Source organism: Anabrus simplex, chromosome 8 (assembly GCF_040414725.1).
Source record: "Anabrus simplex isolate iqAnaSimp1 chromosome 8, ASM4041472v1, whole genome shotgun sequence".
In the NCBI taxonomy this organism is placed as follows: domain Eukaryota; kingdom Metazoa; phylum Arthropoda; class Insecta; order Orthoptera; family Tettigoniidae; genus Anabrus; species Anabrus simplex.
Genome location: NC_090272.1, coordinates 198,672,158 through 198,691,413, shown reverse-complemented (window position 1 = coordinate 198,691,413; position 19,256 = coordinate 198,672,158). Strand labels below are relative to the sequence as shown.

The 19,256-nt window shown below is 39.7% G+C and overlaps 1 protein-coding gene across 5 annotated transcripts in view; it reads right to left on the bottom strand.

The window, feature by feature from the left end:
- Positions 1-3,274: 3,274 nt before the first annotated feature.
- LOC136879413 (fatty acyl-CoA reductase 1) overlaps positions 3,275-19,256 on the bottom strand; it is a 143,972-nt gene continuing 127,990 nt past the window's right edge. For 3 of the 5 annotated variants that reach the window (XM_067153230.2, XM_068228900.1, XM_068228901.1), the window contains one exon: positions 3,275-4,475. In XM_067153230.2, coding sequence (XP_067009331.2) covers positions 4,343-4,475 — 133 coding nt within the window. In that variant the 3' untranslated portion in view covers positions 3,275-4,342. Of the gene's footprint in view, positions 4,476-8,583; positions 8,772-19,256 lie in introns of all 5 variants that reach the window. The other 2 variants (XR_011018635.1, XR_011018636.1) reach the window with 2 other exon arrangements.

Sequence of the window (19,256 nt, the reverse complement as noted above, 5' to 3'; positions counted from 1 at the left end):
TGCTCCTACTCAGGTCGAGACTCCCCCAGGTTGCCTCTGACCTTGCCTTCTTACCCTGCACTTCCGTTATTTCATTGCCTTCACTTTCCTGCCTTTCCTCTTCACTGTTTCTGGTCGCACTTCCACTTGGTCCCTCTACCTGCCTCTGTTCACACAGATCACCGTTATTTTTGGTATTTTGCCTACCTTCCCCACTGCTCTCAACACTTCTCCCTTTTTCTTCTTCTTGCTTTATCTTCCTTTCTAAATCGATCAATCTATTTACAGTCCAGGTTCTCTTCCAGTTTCCATCTGACACCACTAGTTCTTGTCCTTTTATATATGCTCTTAGCCCCTGATTTATAGCTTGAATTCTGTGCTTTCTCAGTATTTTTTCATTCCTAATCGCCTCCCTTCCCACGTCTCTCTTAATCCATATTTTCTCTCTCTGCACATTACTCGCATTACCTATCACAGCATCCGCCATCAACGTGGAAAACAGTTGAACTTTGATAGGCCTGTTGCCCCTCCTACTTCCCACTCTCTGCACATCGTCTATGTCCACTTCACTAAAATTAACTTTCAACTTCCCCTGTATTAAGTCCACTACTTTATAGGTTGTGAGCACTTTGTCTTCTCTCCCTTCCTCTGGCACCCCATATATAAATAGGCACTTCTGCCTACGATTTAAAGTGTTGGCTTCTACTTCTGCTTTCAGTTGCTGTGTCTCCTCTTCTAATCGTCCTATTCTTTTCCTTAGTGTAGCCACTTCTTCGTCTTTACTCCTCACTTGCGATGCTATATCGTCAGTCCTTTCCCGCAACCATCCCTTCATTTTCTCAAACTCCCTGGTTTGTTCTTGCAACATATTTTTTAGCTGCTCAAAGGGACAGGCTTCTTCAACCACTTCTTTTACTAGTCTTCTGAATTCTTCAAAATCTGGCCATTCCTCATTTCTACTAGATGTCGGACCTGGGTTCAGCTTGACCCCCCCAATCCATAGCAATATTATAACCACCACCACTGAAAGCAGTAATTCTTCTTTAATCTCCATTTTCATTTTGCACCCACCTGATTTCACTTCTTCCTTCTTCTTTCTCCCCTGCCATCTTCCTATAGATGCTCTATATTGATCCACACCGATCATTGCCGATACCGCTCCACACTGCCTTCCAGCACCCAAGACTCACACGCCCTACTGACTTATATCATAAAGAATGAAACTGTTCACAATGCACACATTCATCACAAAATGAAAAATAAATATCCATCATTTTTTAGATGTTCGCCCAACCCTGTAGTATTCTCTTTTCTGATCACTGATGTCCACGCCACCTATATGTTTTGTGTAATTTATGACAGCATGAGAACATGCAATTTTTATTTCTTCATTGCCTTTACTGGTTTTTTGTTTCATTGTATCATCATTCACGGAATCTGAATTTGTTGACGGCATAAGAACAGTACGTTTATCTTGCCAGACTGTTGCTATTACACCCACATTTTGCATTTTCCTATATTCTCCCTGCTTGAGTTTCAATTGTGCAGGTTTCCTAAACTGATCAGGCCAACTCTTTCTATTTACCCTTTATGTTGCACAACTATAGGTGTTATGGGTTAGCAATAATTTCATCAGTTTTGCAGAACTGAAAAATTATCAAATTAAATGTGAAGCTACTTTCCTCAGTATGACTCTGTCAGGTGTAAAACCACCTGCTCTCTTAATAATAAATTCTGGTCTCGTGTTTCTTTCTTCCCCTTGTAAATCTCACATTTCAGAAGGTAGCTATTTACACTGTCAGCAATATCCCATGCTTTGATACCCAATTTGGTGGGTTTCGCTGGGAGGTATTGTTTCAAGATAAATCTTCCCTTGAAACCTATCATAGCTTCATCTACTGTGAGTTCCCGGCCAGGTGCGTACAAAATTCTGAATTTTTCGGTAAGTTGAAGAGCTGGTCTTACTTTGTACACAATATCGTAGTGTTCATCTTGTGGTGTTGGCCTGTTTACATGGCTACTTAGATGTAAATATTGCCCAAGTTTCCTAAACCATTTCAGTGTCATTGCCTGCCTTACCAATAGGCACATGCAAAAGTATCCTTGTAAGTAATCATCTATTTCAGGTATAACAACCAATCCCATATAAATTAGAACTCCTACACATGCCCTTATTTCATCAGCATTAGTGTCTTGCCAGGTAGTATCAACAGTGCCAGTTTTTCTTTGTATTAGTTAAGGAAGAGTTAAACAAGTTAATAGAAGAAATTTCAAATGAGATGGATGATGATGTGTGGATAAGGTTTACCTCTATGCCATCCGCAACACTCCACAGCACTCAAATATTATCACCCGCCTGCCGTGCTGAATGCTCCAAAGCGCTCGTCATACTCGCGTTCATTAGAAGTGTGTTGAGATAAATATTGGAGGGTCTTGTGAAACCACACTGTATTCCCTTGACTCAGCAAGCTGTAAAGAACTTGTTGACAAATATTGTGACTCCAGATATCACTAGTAACATTTCTTTGTAGCCCTGTCCCTCGATCTTCACACAATATTTGTTCATGCTCATGATTCTTAGAATCATTATCACTACTACATTCATCAGAATACAATTCTGAACCACAACTAGAAAGCTCACTATCTCCACTAACTTCTAACATATCTTCAATTTCACATTCCTTCATACCTTTCGACACAACTCCGCAATTAGACGACATGGTGTGAACTGGAACAAGAATAATCTCTAACTGAAAGGCGATGTTTATAAAGTAGGTTTACTTGGGAAATACACACAGGAAATGCCTGTTTGGCAACCATGAATGAGTTAGCAGGAAAATTTATAATGTCCAATAATGGACCATTTATATTGGTATTATAAATTTACTCATTCGGGACAAATATTTCAGATTCCCTATGGGAATCAACATCTATATCAGGCAAAATACAAGCACAAACAGGCTTACTGGGTTATACATCAATATCACTGAAAAATGGCAAGCGAAACTGAACTTTCCTGAAGCCAACAGCTTGCTCCCCAAAGGTGTAATTTATCCAGGAAAAATTCAAGTATTCCAGGCCATTCCCGTTTCCATGCAACTTTCCCCGACCTGACTCCTGTGGTGAGGGGTCTCATCTGTGCTGGAAATCACGTTCCTTTCACAAAGGATGACAAAGTACATTTTCAAGGCTAGGAAAAATGTGATTGTACTAAGCAGTAATAGCAAAACTTTGTGATGCGATAAGTGAGGTAGTTTTATATAGATTTAATACAACATGAATTGGGACTTCGAATTTACGACATGCTAAAGGAGTAAACGTCTTAAGAACGAACATGCAAAAGAGTTTTCACTGTATTATACATTAATAAAACAAACTGTATCTGTATATTTCCCAGACTATATGAACAGAGATAAAATAGATAAAAGATAAATTAATAATGAGGCGCTGGCATGCTTCAAACCAGAGACCTCAACGTGTAAGTCAGTGACTAGATCACTAGACCAGTATTGCTTCAATTACAATTGTGAAAAATACCAACAGATATGCAGGCTATTAAATTTAAAGGTCCATTTTCTAGTTAAATAAGAGCCAACAGCACAAACTTTCAGACACAGATTTGTTTACATTTGATGAAAATCAACCTGCTGAAGTTAAAATGAAATTGGCGAACCCACAGCTGATCCTTCTGATATATACATCTTCTTATTCTTCTTCTACCACTTTTCATCACACCTGTGGGGTCGCGGGCATGTACCGTGTTGCACATGTGTATTTGACCCTGTTTTATGGCTGGTTGCCCTTCCTGCCACCAATACTTTGTGGAGGGATGTAATCACTATTATGTATTTCTGTGGTGGTTGGTGGTGTGGTGTGGTGTGTGAATATGAAGAACAAACAAACATAAATACCCAGCAACCAAGCCAGAAGAATTAATCAAATGCAATTAAAATCTCTGGCCCAGAAGGGAACTGAGCCCAGGGCCTCCTGAACCAAAGGCCTCAATGCTGACCATTCAGCCAAGGAGTTGGACTCTTCTGATATATACATCACACATTTGAAATCAAATTGGAGAACTCACTCTCCTGAATATACCATTCTGGAAGCAGTTTTGAATTTATTTTTGAACAAAATCAAAATTTATATATTTTTAATCGTAGATGACTCTTGAGTTTCACAAGTTTACAGTTCCTAAAGTAACAATGAAATGGACTTCACAGCTGTCGTTTCATTCTGTCATTAATTTGAAATTCCTAGAACCTGTCGAGCTGCCAATTTCTTCTAAGGAGGGTTCCAGGACCATCAATTAGACGACGAGAGACAGAGTCCAGAAACGGAGAAGATCAACCGATGTATGAATGTTCTATATGATGAAGATTTTCCGAATAACAAAGAATACTAGAGACATCAACCTCTGTGGTATCGAGTAGGAGCTGCAGAACCAATACAGCAGCCAACTTACTGTCAGGCAGAGTAAGATGTGAATGTAGTAAAGTCTGAAATGAAATAGAGCAAATATTAGTATGATATGGGCATGTAAGAATAAATGTTATGTTTGAAATGATTTATTGATGGTGCATGTGCTACAACTTGTAAACCACACACAATGTGAAATTCAGATATTAATGTGAACTGTTTAAGAAGACAAAGACACACCTTCATACAATACCTCACAGTCCAAAAAAAAATTATAAAACACTAATTTTCCGGTACAACATATTCCATAAGCAAGCTCAGGTCTGAATGTATGTAACGCGATACTGATGCCCCTTATCCCAATGTGAGCAATACAAAATTAAGGTGTCACACACACCATCTTTATGATAGTGCTTAAAGTTCTTGCTAATAACTTCACAAGTATATAGATATTCTTGCTCAAACATGTCATCTCATTACTGTTTGATTGAACATCATTTCATTTTCTTGATAAGCAGTATGTATTCTTTCATGAGGAATCCATATTCATTTTCAAATTTCAACATCATAATGTAAGTACTGTGTCATCAGCTGTCCTCTTTAATGCGCCATAGTTCTTACATCCCATTCTTCTTTGTTTATTTGTCAGGTAGGATTTATGAGGTCCATCAATCAATCAATCACTACTGATTTGCATTTAGGGCAGTTGTCCAGATGGCAGATTCTCTATCTCTTGTTTTCCTAGCCTTTTCTTAAATGATTGCAAAGAAACGGGAAATTTATTGAACATCTTCCTCGGTAAGCTATTCCAATCCTAATTCCCCTTCCTATAAACAAATATTTGCCCCAATTTGACCTCTTGAATTCCAACTTCATATTGTGATCATTCCTACTTTAAAAGACATCACTCAAACTTATTTGTCTACTAATTTAATAAAGATGTACATCCTCATTAGCTTATTATGTATTGAATAGGTGGTAAAATTATAAGAATTTGTATCACATACCACTTATTCGAGCAGCTCATCTCCTTTCTCCCAATCTGTACATCGAGGCGACAGTGACTTCCTGTATCATGATAGTCCGCTAAGAAATGCTGTATATAGGAGTATGGGAACATACTGCCATGTTTTATACAGTACCTTGGTGCAATTTGTGATTAAATTAATTACATAAAATAAATATAATTCCGTTAACTTTTCAAGAAATGCAAGATTTTTCCTGTACTATTGAGATGATTTGGAAGATTTTGGTACAAACTGCACCTTTTTACTCCCTCTGGTTTAAGAGCTTGAGTTTTGTGAAACATACACGTTAGTGTTATATATATATTCTGTGAGCTTAGATGGGTGGATATCATTTAGAAGATTCAATGAACTTCAAGGAGTAATCTACATGCAGCGCAAGACTCATTACTTGCTAGTAAATAAAACTACAAACGTTTATAAGTTGGTACAGTACCACCCAGGTGAAAGTCCAATGGGGCTTTTGGTTCCAATCTGTAGCTAGCTTTAGGAAGTTCCTGTCCCTATTGTTAGATGGCACTGGAGGTCATTCACAAGGTGTACATAGTTGTAGGCAGGTTCTGTACATGGCAGGCAAGTAGGGCATGAAATGAGCGAATTAAAGGCCGTTTGCCTCGAAGTGAAATATTTCAAGTCTAATGTCAGCATTATTTTATTATTTTATTGTGAGTTGCCTGGTGTTGGCTGATTACTCGTAATGGGATTGTTCTCCTTTTTCTTCTTCTTCTGGTCTTGAGTGTTTAAATTCTGCCTCATGTGCATCATGCCGCTTTCAAGGCCACCTCACATTAAATTCAATAACCACAATTTTGCCTTCTGTTAAATTTTATGTTACTGAGCTCGATAGCTGCAGTTGCTTAAGTGCGGCCAGTATCCAGTATTCGGGAGATAGTAGGTTCGAACCCCACTGTCAGCAACCCTGAAAATGGTTTTCCGTGGTTTCCCATTTTCACACCAGGCAACTGCTGGTGCTGTACCTTAAATAATGCCACGGCCGCTTCCTTCCCACTCCTAGCCCTTCCCTGTCCCATAGTCGCCATAAGACCTATCTGTGTCGGTGCAACATTGTTAAAGCAACTAGCAAAAAAAAATATTTATGTTTGTGTGCAATGAAATTTAAATCATTATTATTTTTTTATTATCTGTATCACCGCAATTAGTAGAGAGTTGAAATTTTATTCTCCTAATTCTTAAATTTTCTTTTCTTAAACGCTCACCTGAACTATCAACATCCGTGTTTTGTCTTATTCCTTTCATTACTACTTGCATAATTTCTCGTTTGTGTACACTTTAGTTATGTAGTCTTTGCCTGTTGTTAATCAATCAATCAGTCACTACCGTAAAGTGGGGTAACTTCGGCCATACAGGGTAACTTCGGCCACTGACGAATAGCAATACTTATTTTCTCCTGCCTCCTAAACTGAAAAAGATAAACCACTTGCAACAACTGAAAGGCACGTACAATAGAATGCTCTATCAAAACTCGGTAGTCCAAAGAACATTGGCGGGCTCATGTTTGAGTCAATCCATTTTTTTCGAGCCCCGACTATTGTCTTGTCTGGTAACAGCAGGAAACAAACTGTTCTCTAGCCCCAGCATTCGATTCTCCATTCCAGTGGTTTATGGGGTCAAAATGTAAGTACGTCTGGTAACTGATCAACCTAATTTGATGCATTTTATTCAAATAGGTTCTTCAGGGAATAGTTTTGTGATGAAAGTTGTCCACTTCTGAGGTAACTTCGGCCATGCCAAGAACGTACAGGAAAACATTACGCGGTCGCGGGTTTTGTAATTACGAGCCTGTTTACTTCAAGAATGCTTTAGAAGAGATTAACAAAGCCATAATAACAATAAACGGGGAAGTTTATCCCAACAGGGAGGAGAAAGACGGTTCCAATTTTCAATGATAAATAGATGGAAATCAGTTGACATGGACGAGGCGCAATTAAGAACTTGATTGACGGCCCAGATATTTTCTAATTTAGAAGACAGTGTATTATAAGAACAGTCTACAAGATTGCTTCTTTTTCGATCTCCTTTTCCCTCCATACTATTGGACTTTATGATTTTCGTACTTTTTATTTATTATCTTTTGTACCATTACGAGTAATTACGCAATGCAACACGTAATTTGTAATATCATACAATGCTTGTATGCTTAGGCTAAATGAAATAGTTTCTTCTTTGTGAAAAATGTGAATTTGATCACTATACTTCTTTTTCACGACAAATCGTTTTAATTTGTTTGTGATTGTTGATACTGGGCTTTTTGCAGGCTTTTATAAAACATTCACAGTGGCCAAAGTAAAACTACATCGAAGAAAACTCCGGCCATTCTTTCGATAATCATAATTCATTACTGAATAACAATCAGAATTATGTTCATATTTAGAAATGGCAGAACTTATATTATATTTTTCAGAAAATTAGAGGGAATATTTCACATTTTAATTTTAAAAATATACGAGAAAGTGGCCGAAGTTACCCCATTTTACGGTACTGATCTGCATTTAGGGCAGTCGCCCAAGTGGCAGATTCTGTCGCCCAAGTGGTAGATTCCCTACCTGTTGCTTTCCTAGCCTTTTCTTAAATGATTGCAAAGAAATTGGAAAATTATTGAACATGTCCTTTGGTAAGTTATTCCAATCCCTAACTCCCCTTCCTATAAACGAATATTTGCCCCAATTTGTCCTCTTGAATTCCAACTTTATCTTCATATTGTGATCTTTCCTACTTTTAAAGACACCACTCAAACTTATACGTCTACCAATGCCATTCCACGCCATCTCTCCACTGACAGCAAGGAACATACCACTTTATCGAGCAGCTCGTCTCCTTTCTTCCAAGTCTTCCCAGCCCAAACTTTGCAACATTTTTGTAACGCTACTCTTTTCTCAGAAATCACCCAGAACAAATCGAGCTGCTTTTATTTGGATTTTTTCCAGTTCTTCAATCAAGTAATCCTGGTGAGGGTCCCATACACTGGAACCATACCCTAGTTGGGGTCTTACCAGAGACTTATATGCCCTCTCCTTTACATCCTTACTACAACCCCTAAATACCCTCATAACCATGTGCAGAGATCTGTACCCTTTATTAACAATCAATTTTATGTGATTACCCCAATGAAGGTCTTTTTTTATATTAACACCTAGATACTTACAATGATCCCCAAAAGGAACTTTCACCCCATCAACGCGGTAATGTCCGACTTGTTGGCTGAATGGTCAGTGTACTGGCCTCCGACTCAGAGGGTTCCGGGTTCGATTCCTGGCCGGGTCAGCAATTTTAACCTTCATTGGTTAATTCCAATGGCCCAGGGGCAGGGTGTTTGTGCTGTCCCCAACATCCCTGCAACTCACACACCACACATAACACTATCCTTCACCACAATAACACGCAGTTACCTACACATGGCAGATGCCGCCCACCCTAATCGGAGGGTCTGCCTTACAAGGGCTGCACTCGGCTAGAAATAGCCACACGAAATTATTATTATAACGCAGTAACTAAAACTGAGAGGACTTTTCCTATTTGTGAAACTCACAACCTAACTTTTAACCCCGTTTATCATCATACCATTGCCCACCATCCATCTCACAACACTATTGAGGTCACCCTGCAGCCGCTTACAATCTTGTAACTTATTTACTACTCTGTACAGAATAACATCATCTGCAAACAGCCTTATCTCTGATTCCACTTCTTTACACATATCATTGATATATATAAGAAAACATAAAGGTCCAATAATACTGCCTTGAGGAATTCTCTTCTTAATTATTACAGGGTCCGATAAAGCTTCGCCTACTCTAATTCTCTGAGTTTTATTTTCTAGAAATATAGCCACCCATTCAGTCACTCTTTTTTTTTGTCCAATAGCACTCATTTTTGCTAGTAGTCTTCCATGATCTACCCTATCAAATGCCTTAGATAGGTCAATTGCAATGCAGACCATTTGGCCTCCTGAATCCAGGATATCTGCTATATCTTACTGAAATCCTACAAGCTGAGCTTCAGTGGAATAACCTTTCCTAAACCCAAACTGCCTTCTGTCAAACCAGTTATTAATTTTGCAAACATGTCTAATATAATCAGAAAGAATGCTTTTGCAAAACTTACATGCAATGCATGTCAAACTGACTGGCCTGTAATTTTCAGGTTTATGTCTATCACCCCTCCTCTGCGAACCATGTGACCTTGCCGCGGTGGGGAGGCTTGCGTGTCCCAATGATGCAGATAGCCGAGCCGCAGGTGCAACCATATCGGATGGGTATCTGTTGAGAGACCAGACTAACAAATGGTTCATCGAAAGGGGGGTAGCAGCCTTTCGGTAGGTGCAAGGGCGGCAGTCTAGATGATTGACTGATACGGCCTTGTAATAATACTCAACATGGCTTAGCTGTGTTGATAGTGCTACACGGCTGAAAGCAACGGGAAACTACAGCCGTAACTAACTCCCGAGGACACGCAGCTCTCTCTGTATGAATGATGTACTGATGATGGCTTCCTCCCGGGTAAAATATTCCGGAGGTAAACTAGTCCCCCATTCGGATCTCCGGGTGGGGAATACACGAGAGGGGGCAATCATCAGGAAGATGGATACTGACATTCTGCGAGTCGGAGCATGGAATGTTAGAAGTTTGAATCATTGTGGTAGGGAGATGAATAGGCTAAAGTTAGATGTAGTTGGTATAAGTGAAGTACGTAGGCAGGAAGAACAAGATTTTTGGTCAGGCGACTACCGAATTATCAACACAAAATCAAACAGGGGAAATGCAGGAGTTGGTTTAATAATGAATAAGAAAATAGGGCAGTGGGTAAGCTACTATGACCAGCATAGTGAAAGAATTATTGTTGTCAAGATAGACACCAAACCAATGCCCACCACAATAGTGCAGGTCTATATGCCTACTAGTTGAGCGGATGATGAAGAAATTGAAAGAATATATGAAGAGATAGAAGATTTAATACAATATGTAAAAGGTGATGAGAATCTATTGTGATGGGAGACTGGAATGCAGTGGTAGGCCAAGGAAAAGAAGGAAGTACAGTAGGAGAATATGGATTGGGACAAAGGAACGAAAGAGGAAGTCGGCTGGTTGAATTCTGCACTGATCATAATTTAGTCCTTGCCAATACTTGGTTCAAACACCACAAATGACGGCTGTACACGTGGATGAGACCTGGAGACACTGGAAGGTATCAAATAGACTTCATTATGATTAGGCAGAGATTCAGAAACCAGGTATTGGATTGCAAAACTTTCCCAGGAGCAGACGTGGACTCTGACCACAACTTGTTGGTCATGAAATGCCATCTGAAGTTGAAGAAATTGAAGACAGGAAAGAATGCAAAAAGATGGGATCTAGACAAGTTGAAAGAAAAGAGTGTGAGGGATTGTTTCAAGGAACATGTTGCACAAAGACAAAATGAAAAGGCTGAAGGAAACACTATAGAGGAAGAGTGGAGAGTCATGAAAAATGAAGTCAGTAGGGCTGCTGAAGAAATGTTAGGAAGGAAGAAAAGATCAACTAAGAATCAGTGGATAACTCAGGAGATACTAGACCTGATTGATGAATGACGAAAATACAAGAATGCTAGAAATGAAGAGGGCAGAAAAGAATACAGGCAATTAAAGAATGAAGTGGATAGAAAGTGCAAGGTAGCTAAGGAAGAATGGCTGAAGGAGAAGTGCAAGGATGTCGAAGGCTGTATGGTCCTGGGAAAGGTAGATGCTGCATACAGGAAAATCAAGGAAACGTTTGGAGACAGAAAATCTAGGTGTATGAATATTAAGAGCTCAGATGGAAAGCCACTTCTAGGGAAAGAAGACAAAGCAGAAAGATGGCAGGAGCATATCCAACAGTTGTATGAAGGTAAAGATGTAGATAATTTGGTTCTGGAACATGAAGAGGCTGTTGATGCTGATGAAATGGGAGACCCAATTTTGAGGTCAGAATTTGACAGAGCTGTGAGTGACCTCAATAGGAACAAGGCACCTGGAATTGATGACATTCCCTCTGAATTACGGACTGCCTTAGGAGAAACCAGCATGGCAAGGTTATTTCATTTAGTGTGCAAGATGTACGAGACAGGAGAAGTCCCATCCGATTTTCGGCCGAATGTTGTTAAATCTATTCCCAAGAAAGCTGGTGCTGACAGGTGTGAAAACTACCACACCATTAGTTTAGTATCTCATGCCTGCAAAATTTTAACACGTATTATTTACAGAAGAATGGAAAAACAAGTTGAAGCTGAGTTGGGAGAAGACCAATTTGGCTTCAGAAGAAATGTAGGAACACGTGAAGCAATCCTGACTTTACGTCTGATCTTAGAGGATCGAATCAAGAAGGACAAGCCCACGTACATGGCATTCGTAGATCTAGAAAAGGCATTCGATAATGTTGATTGGACAAAGCTATTTATGATTCTGAAGATGATAAGGATCAGATACCGAGAACGAAGAATTATCTACAATCTGTATAAAAATCAGTCTGCAGTGATAAGAATCGAGGGCTTTGAAAAAGAAGCAGCAATCCAGAAAGGAGTGAGGCAAGGCTGCATTTTGTCCCCTCCCCTTTTCAATATTTACATAGAACAGGCAGTAAAGGAAATCAAAGAGAAATTTGGAAAGGGAATCATAGTCCAAGGAGAGGAAATCAAAACCTTGAGATTTGCCGATGATATGGTTATTTTATCTGAGACTGCAGAAGATCTCGAGAAGTTGCTGAATGGTATGGATGAAGTCTTGGGTAATGAGTACAAGATGAAAATAAATAAGTCCAAAACAAAAGTAATGGAGTGGAGTCGAACGAAGGCAGGTGATGTAGGAAATATTAGATTAGGAAATTAAGTCTTAAAGGAAGTAGATGAATATTGTTACTTGGGTAGTAAAATAACTAACGATGGCAGAAGTAAGGAGGACATAATATGCAGACTAGCACAAGCAAGGAAGAGCTTTCTTAAGAAAAGAAATTTGCTCAATTCAAACATTGATATCGGAATTAGAAAGATGTTTTTGAAGACTTTCGTGTGGAGCGTGGCATTGTATGGAAGTGAAGCATGGACGATAACTAGCTCAGAAAGAAAGAGAATAGAAGCTTTTGAAATGTGGTGTTACAGAAGAATGCTGAAGGTGAGATGGATAGATCGAATCACGAATGAAGAGATACTGAATCGAATTGGTGAGAGGAGATCGATTTGGCTAAATTTGACGAGAAGAAGAGATAGAATGATAGGACACATCTTAAGACACCGAGGACTTGTTCAGTTGGTTTTTGAAGGAAATGTAGATGGTAAGAACGGTACGGGTAGACCAAGGTATGATTATGACAAGCAGATTAGAGCAGATGTAGGATGTAATAGTTACGTAGAAATGAAAAGGTTAGCACAGGATAGGATATCCCAACCCCTTGCCTTTAGTATATCCCCAGAAATCTTATCAATTCCAGCTACTTTTCTAGTTTTCAACATTTGTATCTTACTGTAAATACCATTGTTATCATAGGTAAATTTTAATACATCATTAGTATTACTCACCTCCCCTATCTGGACATTATCCTTGTAATCAACAATCTTTACATACTGCTGACTGAATACTTCTGCCTTTTGAATATTGTCGCATACACACTCCCCTTGTTCATTAATGATTCCAGGAATGTCCTTCTTTGAACCTGTTTCTGCCTTAAAGTACCTATACATAGGTACCCTTCCATTTTTCACTAAAATTTGTATGACCATCAATTATGCTTGCCATCAAGTTATCCTTAGCTGACTTCTTTGCTAGATGCATTATCCTAGTAAGTTCCTTCAATATCTCCTTACTTCCATAACCATTTCTAACTCTATTTCGTTCCAACCTGCACCTCCTTCTTATTCTCTTTATTCTCTGTTATAATATAGTGGATCTTTAGCATTCCTTACCACCTTTAAAGGTACAAACCTGTTTTCACATTCCTCAACAATTGCTTAAAACCCATCCCAGAGTCTGTTTACATTTTTTTTTTTACCATATTCCAGCGATTATAGTTACATTTTAAAAACTCCCTCATGCCTATTTTATCAGCCATATGGTAATGCCTAATAGTCCTAATTTAAATAGCTTCCTTTCATATTTATTTTTAACTATGATAAAAACAACTTTGTGATCACTAATACCATCTATGACTTTGGTTTCTCTATAGAGCTCATCTGGTTTCATCAACACCACATCCAAAATATTCTTCCCTTCAGTTGGTTCCATCACTTTCTGAATCAGCTGCCCTTCCCATATTAACTTATTTGCCATTTGTTGTTCATGCTTCCTGTCATTCGCATTACCTTCCCAATTGACATTTGGTAAATTGAGATCACCTGCCACTATCACATTCCTTTCCATATCATTTCCAACATGGCCGATTATCTTATCAAATAATTCTGAATCAGCGTCAGCACTACCCTTTCCCTGTCTGTACACTCCAAATACATCAACTTGCCTATTATCTTTAGAGATGAGCCTTACACCCAGAATTTCATGTTTTTCATCCTTAACTTTTTCGTAGCTTACAAATTCTTCTTTCACCACAATGAATTCTCAACCTTCTACCATTCCTATCCTATCTCTACGATACACACTCCAGTTCCGTGAGAATATTTCTGCATCCATTATATCATTTCTCAGCCATGATTCAACTCCTATTACAATATCTGGTAAGTATATGTCTATTAGATTACTTAATTCTATTCCTTCTTTACAATACTTCTACAGTTCAACACTAACATTTTTATGTCATCCCTACTTGTTTTCCAGTTCCCTGTTTGGTTAACACTGCTCCCTAGGCCACCCCATTTCCCTGAATGTACCTGTGTATAACCCTTCTAAACAAGTTTCCTAACTTACATGTACCACTCTGGTTTAAGTGAAGGCCATCTGAGCGCAGATCCCTGTCTCCTACTCACCCATTAGAATCTAGAAATCTCACTCCCAGTTTCCCACATACCCACTCCATAGTCTCATTTAAATTCCCAATCACCCTCCAGTCAGTATCCCTCCTACACAGTATCCCACTGATAACAATCTCCGCTTCCTTAAACTTCATCCGTGCTGCATTTACCAACTATGTTGGTACTTATACCTGCTTGCCTTACGTTGTTAGTACCAAAATGAAACACTACCACCTTCTCCCTTCCCTCTTCCTTCTCTTCTACTTTCCTCAACATCTGCCAGAACCTAATTCCTGGATAACACTCTACCCTGGTTCCCTTTCCTCCACACACTTTCCCCACATACCTAACGATGGAATCCTCCATGACCAGAGCCTCAACCCTACCCACCTCATTTGATCCCCTCCCCTCCTGGTCAGCCCTATCTTTGCTCACTGCTGCAGAAGCTACTTCCCCCTCCCTTTTCTCCCTCCCATGACCCTGTTCCACCTGTCTTTTCCTTTCCGCTACACTACATTTCCCTTTCCTACCTTTTCCATTCCTCCTGCTTCCACACATCTCAGCAACAGTTCCCTGTTCCTCATCTTCCCTCGGTTGTTCTACCTGCAGTGACTCATACCGATTTCTCACAGACACCTCTCCTGAATTCTGGTCCTGAACCGAGCCCTTAGCCTGCAATCTTACTCCCCTTATAACATTAGACCACCTGTCTTCTACAATTTCCCCATTTCCATCCCATCCCTCCTTTATACCTACTGTATCCTGTACATTATTTGAGGAAGGCCTACTTTCCTTCCTGTCCTCTGAGAGAATCCTAATTATCTCCCTCAAACTCTCCAACTCCTCCCTCATACTACTTAATGCCTGGCCACACCCACAGTTGCTCCACTTGCACTCCTTAGCCATTATTTACGGAATAATGGGAAGAAAAGGAAAAATAAAATAACTTATTCTGTGCAAAATAAAAATGAAAGGAAAGAAATATTGCCTAGGATAGTTCACAAAGATCACACAACGACAAGGTAATTAATATAAGCTACTACTACACTACAATACTACTTAGTTGCACGAATTTCTTTTTTCTACAACACCATAACAGAATGAAAATTGCTGTTAATTACTGAAAAAATTGTAGCTTGGCTTGAGAAGCAGCATTTCAGTTTGTGTGTAATTTGTTCTGTAGTTTTGGTAGGGCCACTTCGCGGCTTCTAACCTGGGGGCTTATGCACCCAGACCCCCTTTGCTTGATCCAGACCAATGGTCTAACCAATCCAGACCAATGGCTTTGCCACTGACCAATGGTCTAACCAATCCAGACCAATGGCTTTGTCAATAACCTACCCTAACCAATCCAGATCAATGGAGGTGTCACGCGGGATACTAGAGGCCTAGGGCCACTTCGCGGCTTCTAACCTGGGGGTTTATGCACCCAGATCCCCTTTGCTTGATCCAGACCAATGATCTAACCAATCCAGACCAATGGCTTTGTCAGTGACCAATGGTCTAACCAATCCAGACTAATGGCTTTGTCACTAACCTGCTGTAACAAGATTCGTAAATAAAAGTAGCGCCGCTGCACTAGGACTAGTTCTTTATATGAACAGTTGGCAGCTCTGTCCACCGCACGATTAAGTCCTCCGCGAGAAGCGAGCGAGAGAGAAACAAATGACAGTGCAATCGCGTCTGGATGTGTGGCGCTGGAAAATGTAAGCTGTTCTGAACTTTTGCCAAATATTTTACTACGGTTTTATATTCAATCATTTAATTTGACAATTTAATTGGTTTGATATTAATTTCAATTCTGGATGCATTTTGAGTTTCAGAAGTAATGTGACCTTGTTACCATGATTATCGTTTAAACATTTATGTTAAGGTCAATTAGGTTGAAACAAATTTCAATTTAACTTAAGTAGATTGATTGGATCAAATGAACTTAAATTTAATTATCAAAAGAAAATTGTAGTTACTGGCTAGTATTTTAAATTTATTTAAGAATTGTTTCTGTTATCCATCAATTATTATTTTCTTTAATCTTTGGTAAACTTCAACTTTCTTCCAGTTTTAATTGATTGTAAGTTAAATTTATTTATTTGTTATTTTGTTTCCACCTTAAGAAGGTCTTGTCTTATCATTTGTTATACTTAGTGCCAATAGTGATTTGTCAAGCGTAGAATTTTGTTTTTGATCCTGGCCTTTTTACCTCTAATTAATTTAGGGTCCCTTCCACATTTTATTTATGTAGCTTGCTGCATCACACTGTACGTCAAATACTTTGGGATGAAACCTTTCCGTCAGTTTCCAAGATCAGCTTGTACAAAATATATCTAGTACCTATATTGACGTATGGCCTAGAAGCAGCAACACTTACTGGATCAACAAAGAGTCGTCTTCAGGCAACAGAAATGAAGTTCCTCCGTTCTTGTCTACAAAAAACAAAAATGGATAAAATAAGGAATGTGGATATTCAGTAACAGCTTGGATTGGAAAGAAGCTTGCTGGAGACTCTAGAAGTGAAAAGATTGCAATGGTATGGCCACATGAAAAGAATGGACCCTCACAGGACTCCTCGAACATACTTTGACCACAATGTTCTTGGAAAGACACCAAGAGGAAGACCTTGTGATGTTTGGGAGAAACAGATATTGAAGGACCTTGAACTGGCGTCACATATATGAGCAGCGCCTATGGATGGATAGGACAAACTGGAGGAGGTTTGTACACAACCGCATCCGGCTTTCTGGAGCGAAGAAATGATGATGATGATGATGATGATGATGATGATGATGATGATTGCACCCAAGGTAGTTGTTTCTTGTTCTTGTATGTGGTGGTTTGGTCCGTGTTCATTTTAAGAGTCCTTGGGCTGTTGCAGTGTCAATCATTCATTTCAAGGCAAAGCTACTTCGTGGTGAGAGGTTATGCTCTCAATAACATAGTATGCCATACGAACTAGGGGTATCAGATCATTATTTACAACATAGAACTTGAAATTAAAAATATATGAATTATAATGTATTGGGAATGGAAATAGTAGACCTGCTTATAATCGTCGAAGTAGGTGGGGATGGGCGGCGGGTGTAAGAGCATGGGTAAGGAGGGGTGAAGGGCATAGGAAAGGAGGGGGGAGGGAGGAGCTGCGGTAAGCATAACCAGATTTGCATCCCTATGCCGGAAGTCACTTCTATGCGCTGTCTGTTGATGATAATAGTAAGATATTGCTCACAATGCACATTGTGGCGCTATCTCTGATTGAGGACTGAAACTTCTAGCACCTTGTGGCTTGGCACCAAAATTTATTATCGAGTTTCATTTCTATTCTTTTCTATCCTCTTTGTACGGAACAGTTCTGCGTGTTGGCGTTCAGTCCAAAATGGCGGCATACGGAACGGTTCCGTAAGTCAGTGCCAATGAGTTCATTTATGTCATTTGAGGATCCTGATGTACGAAGCGTGATTTTTAAGTAAGGTCCGTTTTTTTGTAGACACTAGTAGTTCGCACGCATATCACAACGAGCGTGTGTGTCGTGTACTGGCATGTCTCGGGAACAACTGTGCTCGGTTTCAGCTCTGTGGCTAACCTGTACGGTACTGTTCTGTGCTTTCAAAATGTTTATGACTATCAACTCGTCCGCCGCATGTGAGGTTCGGTCAGTGATACGGTTTTTGTCAGCAAGGAACCTGTCTGCTGCAGAAATTCATCGACAGATTTGCGAAGTGTACGGTGATACTGTTATGAGTGAAAGCAAAGTGTGTAAGTGGGTACGACAATTCAAAGATGGCCGTGACAACGTCCATGATGAGGACCGCTCCGGTCACCCTTCTTTGATTACAGACGATTTGGTGGCTTCAGTTGAAGCGAAGATTCGTGAGAACAGGCGCTTCACAATAACAGCTCTCTCAAACGAATTTCCTGACGTGTCGAGATCAGTGCTTTACAACATTGTTTCTGAACACCTAAAGTTTAGGAAACTGTGCTCCCATTGGGTCCCGAAACTCCTAACAGAGGACCACAAAAACCAAAGATTTGAGTGTGCGATGAAGTTCTTGACTCGTTATGACGAAGAAGGTGATGGCTTCTTGAGTCAGATTGTAACTGGAGACGAAACACGGGTTTCGCATATCATGCCCGAATCGAAGCAACAGAGCATGGAATGGAGACACACACACTCGCCTGTAAAGGTGAAGGCCAAACAGACTCTGTCCCAGTGCAAAATCATGGCGTCGGTGTTTTGGGATAGGCATGGTGTTTTGTTGGTTGACTTCATTCAACGAGGAACCACTATCAATGCAGAAGCATACTGCCAAACCCTGAGAAAGCTACGCAGAGCGATTCAAAACAAAAGACGTGGCATGCTGACAAAAGGATTTGTCCTTCCCCATGACAATGCAAGACCTCACACTGCAGGTCAGACCCGTGATTTATTGGAGAGTTTTGGCTGGGAAGTTTTGGACCACCCACCCTACAGTCCTGATCTTGTGCCGAGCGATTACCATCTGTTCCACCACCTCAAACATCACCTCAGTGGCAACCATTACAATTATGACGACGATGTGAAAACGGCAGTGAACTCTTGGTTATCGGAGCAGGCGGCAAGTTTCTATGAAGAGGGTATTTTAAAATTGGTTACGAGGTATGATAAGTGTTTGAACAAACTTGGCAACTATGGCGAAAAATAGAGTGAAGTATGTACTTTCTGAATATAACTTTACTTTTTTGAAATAACCTTTCGTTGTGTACTTATTTTCAAACGGACCTTACTTAAAAAACACGCTTCGTATTCAGACTTGTTGACCAATATTTATATGTTGTTGATAAATTATGTTCTTAACATGTTATTTTTAGGTATTAACTTTGTTTAAATTATTCAGCTGAAGAAGGCCCAGTTACGGTCAAAACCCATATTGATTGTGA